We start from the raw sequence: 20,035 nt of genomic DNA, 5'->3' as shown, positions 1-20,035 counted from the left end.
TATGTAGTCTACATATGCTTGACGAAATAAAAAATAAATAAAAGTATGTATGTATGTATGTGTGTGTATGTGCGGATTTGTTAACAAAATGTCCACATCGGTTTCTCGGAGATGGCTGAACCGATTTTTACATACTAAGATTCAAATGAAAGGTATAATATTCCCGTAGGTTGATATTGAATTTCATTTTCAACCGGCATCGTGTTCCGGATTACGAGTTGAAGAGTATGGTTCCAAACAAAATTTGTTGATTTGTCCACATCGGTTTCTCGCAATTTTCTGTACCGATTTTGACAAACTTGATTTTAAATTAAAGGTCCATCAACTGCTGTTGAATTTTGTGTGGATCCGAGTTCTGGTTCCTGAATTACAGGGTGATACGTACGATCACGCAGCAAAATCTCTAACGAATTCTGCGATGAATGTAAAAAGGTGGAATTTTTTCCAAAATGTAAACACAACTGTTGAATTTGTAGATCTAGGTCACCAAAAGTCATTCAAAGTCTCTTTGGCCACACTGGCCACTATCGATGGATCCGGAAGCATCCAAATTCAGAATAAGGGTTATATTGGTTTCTCGAAAATGGCTAGACCGATTTGATCAACTTAGTCTCAAATGAAAGGTGTTGCGTCGCCGGAAACTGATATTAAATTCCATTTCCATCCGACTTCCGGCTCCGGAGTTATGGGTTGTGGAGTACGATCACATAGAAACCACCGATTCAAACCGATACCGCGATGAATGCAAAAAGATGCTCTTATATATACTTACCAAGTGTAATAAGAATGAAAGACATTTCCATAATGTTATATTGTGCGAACCAGCTATTAAATCATAGTTTGGAGAAATGAGAAAGGCACAATTGCACCGCTAGGTGGATTAAAACAGGTTTTTTCAGTTCAATATTACCGTGGCTGTTTTTTCTTTTACAAAATTTTAGAATTCGAATAATGATTTTTTTTCTAGCATATTTGTAATGTCATGTATAATAATAAAATGTAATATTTGCATTTGAAAGCTTTTAATGAATATAAACAACGCAAACATTCTCGTGTTCATGATTGAGAAAGGCACAATTGCACCGTTAGGTGGATTAAAACAGGTTTTATTTGTATAGTAATTCGAAAACTATATTTGAACTATACGAGAAATATCAGAAACTCGGAATTAAGCGACTATTTTTGGTATTGTACATATATAGTCCACGAAAAAAAATGTTCGAGAAAAATCGTCGTTTTGGTATTGTAACATAACCTAACGCCAACAATAATACAAATTATCCATTTATTGTTTTCATCTATGCCGCTTTCTGTTTACGGTTACCGAATGCAGCACTGAATGTATAAATAGTCCTATTTTTGGCGTAAAGTAACCCCTGATGGCGGTATGCAATAAATGAATTGTTCTGTCACATCTAGTTTTCCTACCTGTATATATTCAAAACCAGACTTTCACTTGAGGATTACGACCCTGAAATTCAAATTATTCTTAATTTTTAATCTCTAGTCGATGCATTGTCGTTAGAACCAAGAAAATCAATATTAATTCTTCAAAAGGGCTAAAGAGATTTTTGTGAATTTCGCTAATTATTCCGCTGCCGAGTTGAATTACATGAAAACTACACATAAATCAACATCTTTACCCTTAGCAGAATCAATTTAAAATGTTTTCTGGATTGAAATTATAACAATTTAAGAGAAATCAGCAAAACTAAGGTTTGTTTACAAATCTTATTAGCCCTATTCCAAAGTTGATATGGAAATGTAACTCAATATTTATCAATACATAACAGGAAAACACGCGCTCATATCATATGGTGCTAGCCACGTGTTTATTATAAATGTGTACGTTTGTTTACGTCGTTCCTATAGTGTCAGCGAATGATAAATAACCGGTTAGAATGTCTTATGCCGATTTCGGTTTTAGATCAGAGTCGCCCTAGGTTCGCTCTAATATTTACAAAATCCATACAAAAGTGACAGCTCAGAGCGAACCTAGAGCGACTCCGCTCTAAAAACGAAATCAGCATTAGTAAACGTTGTCATCTCAGCTACGCTGCTCTCCATAACGTTTTCACCAGATTTTCCTCTCAGTGGAAAATGTACACCAATGCATGTTTCGGAATATTGATTTTTCATTTAATCAGTCACTCTGCTAGTTGAAAGTATATCGTCTCCCATTGGCATCTATTTCTATCAAAAGATTTGTGTTTGTGCTGGCAGTCTTTTGTAAATCATTGTTGCTTACAATAATTAAAATAATACAAAATCCAAAAATTACAAAATTGTATATATCGAACGTGTTTGATTGAATGCAAAAATTTATGCTATAATCGGGGTATATCCAGTGTCCAGTGAAATCGACATGAACACTAAGTTTTAAAAACCAAATATCAATCTTAAGACAACACGAAACAAATGACGGGAAGTTTTAGAGTACAGCTCGTTAATATGGGCACAAGGGGAGCTGCATGTAAGCTATTTGTGTTATTTTTTAACATATGCATAAAAATTTTCCTATTCCAGTTCAAGCGAAATTGCGATGCTTGCATGAGTATCACGTACGACTTCTCAGTAACCAAATTCCTGCACCATCGGGATCGGATATTGGAAACACAATAAAATATTTCTCACAAACTTTGCTCAGTAAGTATATGCAATTTAGTGGTTGAGTTTCGGTGTGCTTCGCTACATAAAAATATTGACGACAATTCACCACAAAACAGTGACACGTGCGCAGCAGGTATATACAGGGTGTTTTATTCTAATTGAAAATATTTTAAGGAGCGATAGAGCATAAATAATTTAAGAGGTGAGAGATGATCAAATTTTTCTAGCTATTTGATTCAATCGATTTCGTGCTATCGATCTTTTGAGGCAATGCATCTTATATTTATCTGTCTTATAACCGAGAGATAGGAGGGACCAAAGCCAGCTAGTGTTATGTTATGTTTTCATTTTTCAAGGAAGTGCAGCACACAGCATTCAATTGAAAAGTTCAATGACTATCATCTTACAACTCACGCCATTGCTTAGTGGTCCAGAATGAACATTAAGCAAAATTTTTTAGATTTTACTAAAACTAAACAACTTGGCCTTATTATGTCTTTGGAAAGGTTTTCACAGTTTGTGAACTCTTTCTTTTTTTTAAAACAGTTAGGATGTTTCTAATAAAATTCAGCATCGAAAAATTAACTTTTTAATCATTCAAGATAGAGTCATATGGCCTTCAGTCGAGTTGTAGAACAACTAATTTTAGAAAAATTTGCTGAAGACCTGTTGTAACGTATTTAAGAATTTTAGGTAGTCTGTCAGCAAAACCTAGTTGGTTTAAGTTTAACGTGTGCTGAAATATTTTCAGCATGAAACATTTCAAAAAGTTACCGCACAACTTGAGCTTTACTTAACTGTTTATATGGGATATGAATATGAAGTTCAGCTAGTCACCGCATGGTGGCGGGTGAACAAACAAAAAGGTGAAAGTATATAGCCGCCATACCAAATAACTTTACCGCCTTCGCATGGGCGCGGACATGCTCCGAATTAAACCGCCAAATTGTTACAATAGACCGAGGTTTCGTGGTTTGAAACCTTTTCACACTCGAGCATTTCGCAAACGAATCGGCTGGAGAACAGAAGTTCGCTAAAAGTTTCCGCAAGTGATTTCAAGTGATTGTGTTCGAATTTAAATAAGTTCAAGGTAATTTTTGAATTTTAAGTTAAAAGGAAGTGAGTTTTAACAAAGTAATTTTTAATTTGATCATATAGATTTAAATTTTCGGTGTTACTAAAACACTTCTAAAGTGAATTCTGTTCTGGTGTTTCGGAAAGATTTGAGTACAAAGGTAATTTTGTAATATTTTAGTGTTTGAACATTTAATTAATTTGCGTTCGCGTTGGACAGCAGCGCTCGTCCAACGAGCGTTTTGTACGGGCTGGATTTTGCTGGTATTTTGTGCTCGTGTGCCGCGCTAAGGCCCGCCGTCTCGGTAGTCAAACGGAGTTGGTGGTTTCCGTTATCACGTTTGCGAAATTGTCCGAAAGCCAACAATCCGAAGTAGCAGTTCATTTCATGGTGGGGGATCGGTACGGAATCTTAGTACGTGAGGTCCTTCCAGGGTACGTTGTCTGTTGCGGAGGTTTCTGCTCTCGTCGACCAAACCGGAAGTCTTCCGTCCAGCCGAACCACACTCCGCACCTTTAATTCGGCCAGACGCACACGAGCCGCCGTAGTCGACCACACTTCGTCGACTTTGAGTCAGTGCAGTGGATCCACATCCGTGCGGCGGCGACCATCGCTAATTCGTCGTCATCGTTCCCGCCACAAAAAACCTGCGCAGGTATGTTCGTTAAGTTTTCATGGCCATGTTGACATTTTGCCCGCCCTCGTATAAACTATTGTCCGATCCGAACGTTTTGAATTAGCTAAAGTGGTATGAAAATACAAGTTTAAATTTACGTTTTTTGAGTTTCCGTTACGTTATGAACAGAATCCTTTAAGGAACTCACTCTTGTTTCCGTTTCGTTTTCTCCACTTTGGTTTTCCGAAATTTTGTTCTCGATTCGACGGTTTTCAGGTTGTGGAAGAGTGTGAAATTTAAATTGCGAATTTAGTCGATGGCGAAGGTAACACGGTGAACATAAGACAGTTGGTTCTGATATTTTGGTGTTTTTTTTTTTTTTTTTTACAATGGAGAAGAATTTTATGTCCTAGCCCAGTACACGTGCTAACGGTAGGGTCCAATCTACCACACGGGGTGCACTGGGAGCGTGTCGGACTCGAATGGTGACCAGCCATTAATACCGACTAAACTCCATTGGGCTCCGCCATCATTCCTCCCAGGAACTACCTCTCGGTATTACTTTTGGGGGGATGGCTGTACTAAATGTACTCATTCACTCTCACTCACGCGTTCATACATCCTGTATGAGGCTTACTTGGGTGCTCTCTCAATCGCACTTTGATTCACTCTCAAACACTCCCACATGAGGCTGACTTTTGTGCTCACCTTTTACGTTCCATGCGAGGCTGACTTGTGTGCTCACCTTACTCATTCCTTGCTAGGCTTACTTTTGTGCTCGCCCTACCCATCCATGTGAGGCTGACTTGGGTGCTCACCCTATCACCTGATTCACTCTCAATCGTGCCACTCTATTGTACCTTTGTCACTCCCTCTGGCATCCCATGTGGGACATTTTTCTTAGGCCCCACTTCTGACATACCATGCGAGGCTGACTTTTGTGCTCACCTTTTTCATTCCTTGCTAGGCTGACTTTTGTGCTAGCCTCTACCAACCTGTGAGGCTGACTTTTATGCTCACCCTTAACATGCAGTGTGAGACTGACTTGGATGCTCACCCTTTCACTCCTCTGCCACGCCATGAGGCATCGATAGCTTAGTTCCAACATACTACGCTACGACCCTCCCGTCTTGGCATGAGGCAGTCCACTTATACGCCTATACACTCACTCTTCTGTCTTGCTTCGGGGTGGCTGGGTTTACCCCTTACGCGGTTGTCATTCGCTGCGCCAACCTACCTCGGCATGAACAGACCATTCACTCTCTTATTTTGCGCTTGGCCTTTTTCGCTCCAGCTAACCAATCACTAGTTAGCCGTGCCCGCCGTCTGTTGCTCGGTTCGTCAGATTACCTGTAGCCTACTGGCAATCTGGATGGTAGCAGCCGAGACTGCGTTCCACTTCTCCACCGTTTGACACATCCGCTGAATAAGGGTATCCGGGGTTGTGTCCCAGCCACAGACGTCAAGCATTGCTCTTCTTTCGACGTCGAACCGATGACATACGAACAGTATGTGTTCGGCAGTTTCATCTACACCTGGGCAGTCCGGGCAGACTGGGACCTCCGCGTGCCCGAACCTGTGGAGGTACTGACGGAAACAGCCATGGCCTGACAGGAATTGTGTCAGGTGGAAGTGAACTTCCCCATGGGGTCTTCCACCCAGCTCGATATGCTAGGTATCAGCCGGTGGGTCCACCTACCTTTCGAGGAGTTATCTCACTCACGCTGCCATCTGGCGACCGAGGTCACCCTGGTGCGCTCGCGGGCTCCCCTATTTCCACGTAGCTCAAAGCACTCCTCATCTTCCCGAATGACCAGCCCGACTGGCATCATGCTCGCTATCACGCAGGATGCATCGTGTGATACCGTGCGGTAGGCAGATATCACTCTGAGGCACATCACGCGGTAGGTGCTCTCCAGTTTCTGTAGGTAACTGGTTACCCTCAGTGCTCTTGACCATGACGGGCCGCCGTACCTGAGGATAGATACGGCAACGCCTGCCAGTAACCTACACACCTTTGAGCTGTTGGACATCATTCTCGATAGTGCCGCAACAGCAGTCGACGCTCTCTTGCACGTATAGTCGACATGGCTGCCGAAGGTCAGCTTGTCGTCTATAATGACTCCGAGAGACTTCAGACTTCGCTGTGAAGTGATCGCGACTTCTCCCACATGGATAACTGCATGTTGTGCCGACTTGCGGTTGTTGACGATAACTACCTCCGTCTTATGATGAGCGAGCTCCAGGCCTCTCGCGCTCATCCATTCCTCCACCGTGCTAATCGCGTGTTCTGCGGTTAGTTCTACCTCAGGAATTGACTCCCCGTAGACCTCCAAGGTTACGTCGTCGGCAAAGCCGACGATCTTGACCCCAGGAGGGAACTTCAGTCTCAGAACCCCGTCATACATGAGGTTCCATAGCACCGGGCCTAGGATCGAGCCCTGTGGGACTCCGGCGGTAATCGGAACCCTTTTCTGACCGGCATCGGTCTCGTATAGCAGTACGCGGTTTTGGAAGTAACTTTCCAGGATCCGGTACAGACCCACCGGTAGGATAAGCCGGTGTAACGAAAGCGCGATGGCATCCCAGCTTGCGCTGTTGAATGCGTTCTTCACGTCAAGTGTCACTAACGCACAGTATCGAATACCTCGCCTTTTTCGTTGGATCGCTATCTCGGCAGTATTTATCACTGAGTTGAGAGCGTCCACTGTGGACTTACCCTTCCGAAAGCCAAACTGGTTGCTTGACAGACCGTCCGTACCTTCCGCGTACGGGGTGAGCCTGTTGAGGATGATCCTCTCAAGCAGTTTGCCAGTCGTGTCTATCAGACAGATTGGTCTGTACGCCGATGGGTCGCCTGGCGGCTTCCCGGGCTTCGGCAACAGCACCAGTTTCTGCCTTTTCCATCTATCGGGGAAACGGCACTCGTCAAGGCATCTCTGCATAGCTAGCCTGAACATGTTCGGGTTCGCTATGATCGCTGCCTTGAGAGCGTTGTTTGGAACTCCATCCGGCCCTGGAGCTTTGTTCATTGCTAGGGATTTAGCCACTGCGAGTAGTTCTTCATTCGTCACTGGAGCCACCATTTCGACCGTGCCCGCACTGTCTCGTAGTGCAGGTGGCCAGGGGCTTGTGGCTCGAGACGGGAAGAGTACTTCGATAATCGTTGCCAACCGGTCCGGAGACCGTTCTGGGGGTGAGGAGCCCCCTTTGGTCTTGGCCATCACAATCCGGTAGGCGTCACCCCACGGATTCGCGTTGGCACTCTCGCACAGGTTGTCGAAACACGCTCTCTTGCTGCTCTTAATAGCCTTGTTAAGGGCCAATTTCGCAGCTCGAAACACTTCACGGCGGTTCTCTCTTGCATCCTTGGTGCGAGCTCTTTGCATCTTACGTCTAGCTCTGAGACAGGCTGACCGTAGAGCTGCAATCTCGGCACTCCACCAGTATACCGGGCATCTACCGTTTCTTGGCAGTGTTTTTCTCGGCATAGTGGCGTCGCACGCGCGTGATAGAACAGCTACCAGCGCATCCCCGTTTAGACTTTCGGTGTTGGCCTCCAGTCCCAGGGCCGCGGTGAAAGCTTCGATGTCGAAGTGATTGGACTTCCACCCACGTACCTGACAGGGATCTCCCGCCCTCGGATGCTGCACACCATAGTTGATCTTAAAGCGGATTGCTAAATGATCGCTATGGGTGTAGCCTTCGTCTACCCTCCATTCCATGCCTGGAGCCAGACTCGGGCTGGCAAAGGTCAAATCAATCCACGCCTCCACTCCGTTTCTACGGAATGTACTAGCGGAGCCATCATTAGCTAGCACAGTATCGAGTTTCGCAAACGCTTCCATTAGCGCTTGACCCCTGCTATTTGTACAGCGGCTGCCCCACTCCACTGCCCAAGCGTTAAAGTCTCCCGCTATTACTACTGGTTTCCGGCCCACGAGGTCCGACGAGAGCCTGTCGATCATCTGGTAGAACTGTTCTATTGGCCACCTTGGTGGGGCGTAGCAGCTGCAATAGAACACACCATTGATCTTGGCAATCGCCACACCCTCGGCGGAGGGGTGTATTACCTCTTGAACCGGGAACCGTCCCGTTGTACAGATTGCCACCATTCCAGACCCGTCCGACACCCAATTGCCGTTGCCGGCAGGGATGCTGTACGGGTCTGATAAGAGGGCGACATCTGTCCTCGACTCCGAGACCGACTGCCACAGCAGCTGTTGGGCTGCTGCACAATGGTTAAGATTTAGCTGTGTGACTCTCACGACTTCTTCTTATTTAACTCGCCGAAGGGACACGATGGTCCGCCCATAGCATGTTTATGGGCTTGCTTCTTAGCGGTGCAGATAAGGCACTTATATGCCTTAGTGCACCCCCGCTCTTTATGTCCCTCCTCGCCGCAGCGACGACATAGCTTGCTCCTATCTATGCCTTTGCATTCGTATGCTTTATGGTCGGATTCTAGGCACCGATAGCACCTGTCCACTGAAGGCGGCTGGGGTATACTAATAGGGCATACCGACCAGCCGATCTTCAGCTTCCCTTTCTCGGTTACCTTTTTGGCATCCGTATTCAGTAGCCTGAGGTAGGCTACTTGGGTGCCAGAGGGTCCGTCTCTCAATCGCATAGAGGCCCGCTCGATTGTGACGCCGCAGTGCTCCTTGACGGCTGCGACGACGTCTTCTGCGGTCGTGAACTCGTCCAAGTGCTTGCACTGGAGAGTTGTTTCCGCACCTAGCGACCTGATTTGGGCGCCCTCACCAAGGACCTCTTGGGCGAAGGCCTTATATACTGCACTTGATTGTGCGCCTCGCTTCAGTACCAGGAGCATCTCTCCCGTGTTGGTGCGTCTTACGCTACGCACATCCTGCCCAATGGCCGAGAGGCTTTCGGCCGCCTTCATCGATTTAAGGACATCGGCGTATTTGTCCTTGTCGGTTTTTAACCACAAGGCTTCGCCTCTGTCCTTGGCCTTCCTCGCAGGCCGCGGTACCTCCGGTTTCGGTGCCGGCTTTTTCTTGGTGACCAGCGTCCAGGGGTTTGAGCCCCCCTGCCCCGGTCGTGCCGGGTTGCTGGTACCATCGCTCTCCACAGCGAGGTCACTCTCGCCCTCGCTGATATTTTGGTGTAGCTAAAGTGGACCGTTCGAGCGAATACCCTGAGGAACGATTTCATGCTTTAGTAGCATAGTCGGGCAAGCTAACACGACTCTCTCGTTAACCGCGAGAGTGGCGCATAAACCACCGAGTTTGAGATTCCTCTAATCTCTCGTACGCGAACGGTTACATTGGCGCCCAACGCAAAAAGTTTTTAGATTTTGCTGTTTGGAAATTTTTAGCGCAAATTTTGGTTGATAGGAAACCAAAATTAGTGTGAATTATCTTTCTTACTGCGGTTGGAGATTTGTTTCACAATCAAAATTTTTTTTCGCTTATATTTTCTTTCTTTGTATATAGACTTATTTGAACTGAATTTGCTTAAGTTGAAATTATCCAACATTGAATTTGTATATATTTTTTACTTTTCTTAGATATATAGTTTAGCTGTAAAGTTTTTTTTTGGTTTTGGGTTTGATATTTTGGTTTGGGTTTTGAATTTTTAATCGGCAAAATGGTTAGGTGGTACATTTTACCAAATCCAGATCATTTGGAAGATGATGAATTAGATTTCGAAATCGCTTTGCGTCAGTTATCGGTTGATGAAAAGGCAAAAGCAGATGATAAGAAAAGAGAGTTGCGAAGAGTTTATAAAGAGGAGAGAAAGGAGCCAAGAAGGTACAATTCGAGTATAACAATTGAGGAAGAGATTACTGAAGTTGAAGAGAAAGTTGTACTGGTTAAAAGAAGATTAAGAAAACAATTTGATCAAGCGGACATTTCGCGACTTCGGCACTATCTCATACGAGTAGCGTCAGCTGAAGCAACAAATGAAGAGCAGATTAGGTTGAAAGAAGACTATTGCAAGAATGTGGAAGGGATTATACGCGCGTGTGACCAGAGGGTAACATACGATTCAGAGTATTCAGTAGAAGAAACAGATCAGGAGCAGCGCGGTGCAAAATCGTTGAATTGGCGTGAAATCGGTACTAATACGGAGCGAAAAAGTGACCAATCGACAAAGAAAGTCGTTGATAGGAAAGGAGCGATTCCAAAACGAAATTCAGGGGAACAATCGGAAACATCCGATATGCAAGAAAAATTTTCGAAACTCGAGACAGGGCATAGAATCAAAGGTAGTAAGCCAGAACGATTTGGGGTAAATAAATCGCAAGGGCTTGATCGTAGGTCCCGTGGGAATAAACGAGATAGCAGGGAACGTTTCGGATGCAATAAAATGCGTTCAGCAGTAGATTTTTCGTCGTCAGAAGAGAGGTTTCGGGTCAGACATAATCAGGAACGGACACGGGGGTCCGATTATAAAAGTGAAGGGGAAGAATCCGGATCTAGTTACAGGTCTTCGGAAAACGTGCGTCGAAGTAAGATAAAAGGAGAACGAAGACACTACCGCAACAGGCACAGATCTTCGTCGTCGGGTGAAAGTAGTGATCGGGAAATAGATCGAAGAAACTATCGTGACCAGGACAGGGCACCAGCGTCGAGTAGAGGTAGAGAGCGGAATGAAGAGCGAAGATATTACCGTAGCAGGCATAGAGCTTCGTCGTCGGACAGCTACAGAAACGCGCGGCGCGAATGGCATCGAAATGGACGTTCGAAAGTAGAGAATTGGGACATATGTTTCTCTGGAGATAATCGGTCGATGCAAGTAGAGGATTTTTTAAATCGTGTTAGAAAGTTAGCTAGACACGAAAGGGTAGGTGAGGAGGAACTGTTAGATAGAATCCACTATAAGCTAAAGGGCGAAGCCAATGATTGGTGGTTTACGCGCGAACATCTTTGTACATCGTGGAGAAGATTTGAAAGCGAAATTCGTTTCAGGTTCGGCAACCCAAATCGAGATCGCGGCATTCGTAGTCAACTGAGAGAATTGAAACAGAAGAAGGGAGAGACTTTCGTAGCATTTGTGACCGAAATTGAAAAGCTCAATCAATGTTTGAAAAAGCCTCATTCTTCGCGAACAATCTTTGAAATTGTGTGGGAAAATATGCGGCCCCATTATAGGTCGAAATTAGCCACAATTAGGGTGCGCAATCTAGACCAGTTGTTGGACCTAAATCATCGAATAGATGCCAACGACCCAAATTTGTATCGTCCCAACTACGGCTTCAGGAACGAGGTTCATGCGGTGGATGCACAAAACGGTTCTGACGATGAGTATTCATCACCAGAGGAAGTTATGATAAACGTTGTTCAACGCAAGCCGAGGGAAAGTAATGAGTTACAAAATAAAGGTCCTTCTAAGACAGTGCAACATCCTGAAAACATAGCAGGAGCATGTTGGAATTGTCAAAAACCGGGGCATATTTGGCGTATGTGTACAGAACCGAAAAAAGTGTTCTGTTACGCTTGTGGCAATCTTGGGAGAACCACAAGAACGTGTGAACGGAATCACCCAGTACCATCGTCGCAATTTAGTCAACGGCAATGTTTAAACTAAACGCGGGGTGTTCAGCAAGGAACCAATGCACCTCGCTATCTGGAACGGTTCCAAACGTGCAAGAAACAATGATGATTAAAGTCAATACAAATGTATGTCCAAAAGTTCGTGTCTCAGTTCTGGGAACCGAATTTATAGCCTTGTTAGACTCGGGGGCTAGCATAAGCGTGTTGAATTCAACGAAGCTGTTGGAAACTCACGGCTTAAAGCTATTTAAGGCTAACGTGACCATAAACACAGCCGATGATACAGAACATAAATGTCTTGGTTATGCAAATATTCCATATTTATTTGCAGGCGTAACCAAAGTTATACCTACTATTATAGTACCGCAACTTTCAAAGCCCCTAATTCTAGGGATGGATTTCTGGAACGCCTTCCAAATCCGTCCAGTCATGACAGGAAATGAAGGAGTAACAGACCTGGATATGGTAGGCATAGAAGGGCAACCATTGCTAAATTTACTCGCGACTGAACACTGTTCAGAGCAAACCTTCACAGAAGAAGAAATTCATCTCGAAATATGCTCTTTAGAATTTACAGAACATGAGGACAAGTTATGGCATCGAGCTGAACCCGAAGAGGATGGTTCTCTCGATGTTCCGTCATTAGAACTCCCAAGCAATCCTGAGGAAATCATTGATTCCATTGAAACGGAACATGACCTAACAGCAGAGGAGAGACAACAACTATTGGACACTATCAAGTGTTTCCCGTTGACCAGTGAATCGAAATTAGGGAGAACGACGCTGATCGAACACGAAATTGAGGTGATCGAGGGAGGTAGAATGCGGGACTTGCCTATGTATCGGTATTCGTCGGGAATGTGGGAGAAAATTGAGCAGGAGTTGGAGCGATATGAGCAGTTAGATGTCATTGAGGAATGTACGAGCGAGTTTGCCAGTCCTTTGGTTCCCGTCAAGAAACCAAATGGCAAAATTAGGGTATGTTTGGATTCGCGTCGAATAAACTCCGTTACTAAAAAAGACGCTTATCCAATGCGTAACATGAATGAAATCTTTCACAGATTGCAAAAAGCTAAATATTTTAGCATCATCGACCTTAAAGATGCCTATTTCCAAGTTCCTCTGAAGGAAAGCTACAGGAACTTCACAGCTTTCCGAACTCCAAAAGGATTGTATCGGTTTAAAGTAGTCCCATTTGGACTTAAAAATGCTCCATTTATCATGAACAGGCTTATGAATAAAGCTATTGGCTTTGATTTGGAACCCTATGTATTTATCTATCTAGATGACATAGTGGTAGCCACTGAAACTTTGGTGGAACACTTTCGTCTTCTAAAAGAAGTAGCAGTTCGGTTGCAAAAAGCTGGATTAACCATTTCGGTTGAAAAAAGCCGGTTTTGTAGAAAACAGGTTCGGTATTTGGGTTATTTACTTACTGAAAATGGCCTGGCCATTGACAGTGGCAAACTGGAACCGATTCTAAACTATTCTCGTCCAAAAACAATTCGTGATGTTAGACGTTTAATGGGGTTAATGGGATTTTACCAAAGATTCATTAAGAATTACAGTCACGTGACAGCCCCAATAACAGACCTCTTAAAACAATCTAAAAAGTTCAAATGGACCGAAGAAGCGGAGAATGCGCTGAGCGAATTAAAATCGGTGCTAACGTCTTCTCCGGTACTCGCAAATCCACGATATGATCAGCCATTTATAATTGAGACTGATGCTTCTCAACTTGCAGTTGGTGCTGCACTGCTACAGGAGTTTCCAGAAGGTAAAAGAATAATAGGCTATTTTAGCAAAAAGCTTTCGAGCACACAACGCAAGTATGCTGCGACCGAGAAAGAATGTCTAGCAGTTCTTCTTGCAATTGAAAATTTTAGACACTACATAGAAGGTACTACCTTCACAGTTATTACCGATGCCAAAAGCATAACATGGTTGTTCTCGATAACGGCGGCTAACGGAAACTCGCGTTTACTTCGTTGGGCCTTGAAACTCCAGTCATATGACTTTTCCATTCAGTACAGGAAAGGCAAAGATAACATTCTTGCTGACTGTTTATCTAGAATTGAGACAATCCAGATGAATGATAAAGATTACACTGAATTATGCGAGAAAATAAGGCAAGGCTCTGACAAATATATAGATTTTAAAATAGTAGGATCAAAAATTTTCAAATACGTCCAGGACACTGAAAAAGTTCAAGCGCTTCCTTTGGAAATACTATCCACCGGTTGACGAACGGTTGGAATTGATTAAAGCAGACCACGAACCTGCACACTTGGGTTATGAGAAAACGCTTGCAAAACTGAAAGAAGGATTTTTTTGGCCTAAAATGGCCTTCGATGCAAAGATTTTTTGCAAATCCTGTTTGACATGCAAAACTTCAAAAAGTATAAACATCAATGCAACTCCACCTATGGGTTCGCAGAAGAAACACTGTGACCATCCTTGGCAATTTATAACCCTTGATTATTTAGGGCCATTCCCAGCTTCGGGGAAAGGGAGAAACACTTGTCTACTAGTGGTGACAGACGTGTTCACAAAATTTGTTTTAGCGCAACCTTTTAGGCAAGCAACTGCCAGTTCTTTGGTACAATTCCTAGAACAATCCATGGGCCCTATTCTCACCGTCACCTCACCTAGTTGGGTGAGGTGAGAGCGAAAAAAGCGATCACCGCAGTCACCTAGGTGACTATAGTCACCCAAGGTGACAGAAGTCACCTGGCAGAGCGATTCCCAGAGTCATTTTGAGTGACGACGGTCACCGCGAGAAGGAAAAAAAGTGACTAAATTCTCACCTAAAAAATTTAGGTGACTAGAACCAAAAAGTGTTGCGTTTATTTTTAGATTTTTTTTAGAATTTTCGGGTAACTTTTTCTTTTGGCCAATGGCAGCTGGGAAGATTTTGAATGGCGAAATTGATGATTGGCGCCATTTTGAAATCCAAGATGGCGGCTTCCGGCTACCATAAAACATCTAAAACCACTATCAATATGGGTGTCATTTCAAAGGTATTGACTAGTAGAATGCGAAAATTGACGATTGGCGCCATTTTGAAATCCAAGATGGCGGCTTCCGGTTACCATAATACACTTAAAACTACCATCAATATGGGTGTCATTTGAAAGGTAGTGACTAGTAGAGGGCGAAAATTGACGATTGGCGGAATTTTGAAATCCAAAATGGCGGCTTCCGGTTACCATAATACACTTCAAACCACTATCATTATGAGTGTCATTTGAAAGGTATTGATTAGTAGAATGCGAAAATTGACGTTGACGCCATTTTGAAATCCAAGATGGCGGCTTCCGGTTACCATAAAACATCTTAAACCACTATCAATATGAGTGTCATTTGAAAGGTATTAATTAGTAGAATGCGAAAATTGACGATTGGTGCCATTTTGAAATCCAAGATGGCGGCTTCCGGTTACCATAACACTTAAAACCACCATCAATATGGGTGTCATTTGAAAGGTATTGATTAATAGAATGCGAAAATTCACGATTGACGCCATTTTGAAATCCAAGATGGCGGATTCCAATTACCCTTAAATTCTTAAAACCACCATCAATATGGGTGTCATTTGGAAGGTAGTGACCAGTAGAGGACCAAAATTGACGACTGGCGCCATTTTGAAGTCCAAGATGGCGGCTTCCGGTTACCACAGTACACTTAAAACTACCATCAATATTGGTGTCATTTGGAAGGTATTGATTAGTAGAATGCGAAAATTGACGATTGGCGCCATTTTGAAATCCAAGATGGCGGCTTCCGGTTACCACAAAACACTTAAAACCACCATCAATATGGGTGTCATTTGGAAGATATTGATTAGTAGAATGCGAAAATTGACGATTGGCGCCATTTTGAAATCCAAGATGGCGGCTTCCGGTTACCATAAAATGTCTTAAACCACTATCAATATGAGTGTCATTTGAAAGGTATTAATTAGTAGAATGCGAAAATTGACGATTGGCGTCATTTTGAAATCCAAGATGGCGGCTTCCGGTTACCATAATACACTTAAAACTACCATCAATATGGGTGTCATTTGAAAGGTAGTGACTAGTAGAGGGCGAAAATTGACGATTGGCGGAATTTTGAAATCCAAAATGGCGGCTTCCGGTTACCATAATACACTTCAAACCACTATCATTATGAGTGTCATTTGAAAGGTATTGATTAGTAGAATGCGAAAATTGACGTTGACGCCATTTTGAAATCCAAGATGGCGGCTTCCGGTTACCATAATACACTTAAAACCACCATCAATATGGGTGTCATTTGAAAGGTATTGATTAGTAGAATGCGAAAATTGACAATTGGCGCCATTTTGAAATCCAAGATGGCGGCTTCCGGTTACCACAATACACTTAAAACTACCATCAATATGGGTGTCATTTGAAAGGTATTGATTAGTAGAATGCGAAAATTGACGACTGGCGCCATTTTGAAATCCAAGATGGCGGCTTCCGGTTACCATAAAACATCTTAAACCACTATCAATATGAGTGTCATTTGAAAGGTATTAATTAGTAGAATGCGAAAATTGACGATTGGTGCCATTTTGAAATCCAAGATGGCGGCTTCCGGTTACCATAACACTTAAAACCACCATCAATATGGGTGTCATTTGAAAGGTATTGATTAATAGAATGCGAAAATTCACGATTGACGCCATTTTGAAATCCAAGATGGCGGATTCCAATTACCCTTAAATTCTTAAAACCACCATCAATATGGGTGTCATTTGGAAGGTAGTGACCAGTAGAGGACCAAAATTGACGACTGGCGCCATTTTGAAGTCCAAGATGGCGGCTTCCGGTTACCATAAAACATCTGAAACCACCATCAATATGGGAGTCATTTGAAAGGTATTATTTAGTTGAATGCGAAAATTGACAATTGGCGCCATTTTGAAATCCAAGATGGCGGCTTCCGTTTACCACAGTACACTTAAAACTACCATCAATATTGGTGTCATTTGGAAGTTATTGATTAGTAGAATGCGAAAATTGACGATTGGCGCCATTTTGAAATCCAAGATGGCGGCTTCCGGTTACCACAAAACACTTAAAACCACCATCAATATGGGTGTCATTTGGAAGATATTGATTAGTAGAATGCGAAAATTGACGATTGGCGCCATTTTGAAATCCAAGATGGCGGCTTCCGGTTACCATAAAATGTCTTAAACCACTATCAATATGAGTGTCATTTGAAAGGTATTAATTAGTAGAATGCGAAAATTGACGATTGGCGCCATTTTGAAATCCAAGATGGCGGCTTCCGGTTACCATAAAACACTTAAAACCACCATCAATATGGGTGTCATTTGAAAGGTATTGATTAATAGAATGCGAAAATTGACGATTGGCGCCATTTTGAAATCCAAGATGGCGGATTCCAATTACCCTTAAATTCTTAAAACCACCATCAATATGGGTGTCATTTGGAAGATATTGATTAGTAGAATGCGAAAATTGACGATTGGCGCCATTTTGAAATCCAAGATGGCGGCTTCCGGTTACCATAAAATGTCTTAAACCACTATCAATATGAGTGTCATTTGAAAGGTATTAATTAGTAGAATGCGAAAATTGACGATTGGCGCCATTTTGAAATCCAAGATGGCGGCTTCCGGTTACCATAAAACACTTAAAACCACCATCAATATGGGTGTCATTTGAAAGGTATTGTTTAATAGAATGCGAAAATTGACGATTGGCGCCATTTTGAAATCCAAGATGGCGGATTCCAATTACCCTTAAATTCTTAAAACCACCATCAATATGGGTGTCATTTGGAAGGTAGTGACCAGTAGAGGACCAAAATTAACGACTGGCGCTATTTTGAAATCCAAGATGGCGGCTTCCGGTTACCATAAAACATCTGAAACCACCATCAATATGGGTGTCAATTGAAAGGTAGTGATTAGTAAAAGGCGAAAATTGACTATTGGCGCCGTTTTGAAATCCAAAGTAGCAGCTTGCGGTTACCACTAAATACTAAAAATCCGAATGAAATTTTTATAGGAGGCAAGTAAATAAATGATGAAAATCAAAGATCTGTAAGCGGCGGAATTCTTGAAGTTTGTTTGGATTATCGTGTTTTTTATTGTCGTACATTTGTTTTTCGAAATTATAAGCAGAAAATGTTTATATTTGATGTGTTTGTTGTAAACCGACCTCCCATGAGAGTCACGGTTGATAAACCCTCAAGAAGCACACTAACGTTTTAACCCTAAGGTTATTCGCCTCTTCGGGTTATAAAAATATGAAGAAAATCTATAACTATATGCGGTTAGGAATCGAACCCAGGTAGGCTGCGTACAAGGCAAATGACTTACCAACTATGCTATGCCCTCTCCCACCCAGCATACCTTTCAAACGCACCACTAGCTGGCATCGATTGATAGAGGGTGGTGGAAGGCGAAGACATTGGTGGGATGGCGATCAATTTGAGTAGTTTGCATTGCATTACGTACCACAGATGGTGGCAATGAACTTTACAGAAGGAAAATGACCCAACCCGCTCTACTCGCATCATGCAACAAATCATTGCAAAGGCTGATTGCTTACCCGGAAAGTGTTGAACAGGCAAGTTAGTTAAATAGGAGTTATAGAAGCGAAAAATTACAAAAGTGAAGTGTAAAAAGTTAGAAGAGTAATTGGACATAAGGTAAAGTCTCGAAGGATATAGGTTCCCCATAAGCTTTGAAGAATGCCCCATAAAATGATTAAACCACGATTTGCGTTATGTTGTTTACAAGCCCTCGCAGTGACTTACTAGATTAAATTTTTGTAAAGCAATTTTTTTTTGCTTAAGGAGTGGCTCTTATTAATATTTCATAGGTAAACATAATTCCATTGCAAAAAATTAAAGAAAAATGACGGTCTGAATTGCCCCGTAGGGAGGCCCGAATTACCCCTACATTGTAAAATGGATGGAAACACGTAGAGGTTTACAAATCGTCGCCTAGCGATGCCATTGAGTGGTGCAAATGAACCTTTTATGGCACCAAAATGTAGCTGTGGTTTCAAACTAACAATTAGGACCTTTGCCAGTAATTTTTTTTACATCTATTTATCTAAAAGGGTGATTCGCTTAAGTAGTCCCGAATAGCCCCGGGTTCCCCTATTTTTTTAAATATGTGCTGACTCCCTTAAGGAAAATTTAAACTAGAAAATCAGAAATGGTTATGAGGCTATGTCTATGGACTAAAGACAAATATTTTACGAACTTCGGATTATTGAAAAGAAAAATGTATCTCCCAATTTTGTCAATGTCCCCGTTTTATCAGGCTTAAATTCACCAAGGCTCTGATAAAAACGGGTCTTCACTGTATTCCTAAACATTAAATAAATCAATTTTCCGGATTTTTTCTTAGGGCCGATTTTTTCACCATCACCAAGGCTTGAGCTAAGTTTAAACGTACTGGTGAACCTGGTTTGAAAGTTAGGCGAGGGTGAAGAAATCGGCCCTTAGAAACAGTAATATTTAATGCTAATTTACTACATCATTTTTTTTGTGGTGAATGAAAATAAATGTTATATGACGTATCATTGTAAATCTACTGAAATAATTCTGCACATAATAATGTGGAAACATAATAATAAGCATAACATTAATTATTTTGTGATTGTTGGTAGGGTAATTATTATTGTTAATTTCTATCCGGGTTAGTAATATCACTTTTATTGCTTATATTAACATTCATCTCTAAGGGCCCATTTCTTTGCGCTCGCTTAATTTTTTAACCGACGAGAACGGCATTAATTTATGCTTGCATATTTAAACGGTTTTTTGTCAGAAAATTATTTAAAAAAATCATGGTATGGAGCCTAATGAAAGAGCAAACATATATTTTTCAATCAGCCGTCAGAATTTTAGTAAAAAAAAAAACAGCACAAGAAAAAAAATGTGACATGTTTTTGCCTTTCTCAATAGAAAGGTATTGCAATTGCTCTGAAAATCGACTTTTTAACGGAGGCCCGGAGGGCCGAGTGACATATACCATTCGATTCAGTTCGTCGAGTTCGGCAAATGTCTGTGTGTGTATGTATGTGTGTATGTATGTATGTGTGTGTGTATGTGTGTGTGTATATGACCAAAAATGTCACTCATTTTTCTCAGAGATGGCTGAACCGATTTTGACAAACTTAGTCTCAAATGAAAGGTGCAACGTTCCCATAGGCT

General features: G+C 42.4%; 1 protein-coding gene across 10 annotated transcripts in view; it reads left to right on the top strand.

Annotated features, from left to right (window-relative positions):
• Positions 1-2,131: 2,131 nt before the first annotated feature.
• The window catches only part of LOC131687112 (protein unc-79 homolog), a 1,793,695-nt gene continuing 1,775,791 nt past the window's right edge, over positions 2,132-20,035 (top strand). For all 10 annotated transcript variants that reach the window (XM_058971154.1, XM_058971155.1, XM_058971161.1 and 7 more), the window contains exons 1-2: positions 2,132-2,473; positions 2,527-2,646. In XM_058971154.1, coding sequence (XP_058827137.1) covers positions 2,419-2,473; positions 2,527-2,646 — 175 coding nt within the window. In that variant the 5' untranslated portion in view covers positions 2,132-2,418. The remainder of the gene's footprint in view (positions 2,474-2,526; positions 2,647-20,035) is intronic.

The sequence above is a fragment of the Topomyia yanbarensis genome, chromosome 3 (genome assembly GCF_030247195.1).
Source record: "Topomyia yanbarensis strain Yona2022 chromosome 3, ASM3024719v1, whole genome shotgun sequence".
NCBI classification, from domain to species: domain Eukaryota; kingdom Metazoa; phylum Arthropoda; class Insecta; order Diptera; family Culicidae; genus Topomyia; species Topomyia yanbarensis.
This window is presented reverse-complemented; position numbering and strand designations above follow the sequence as displayed.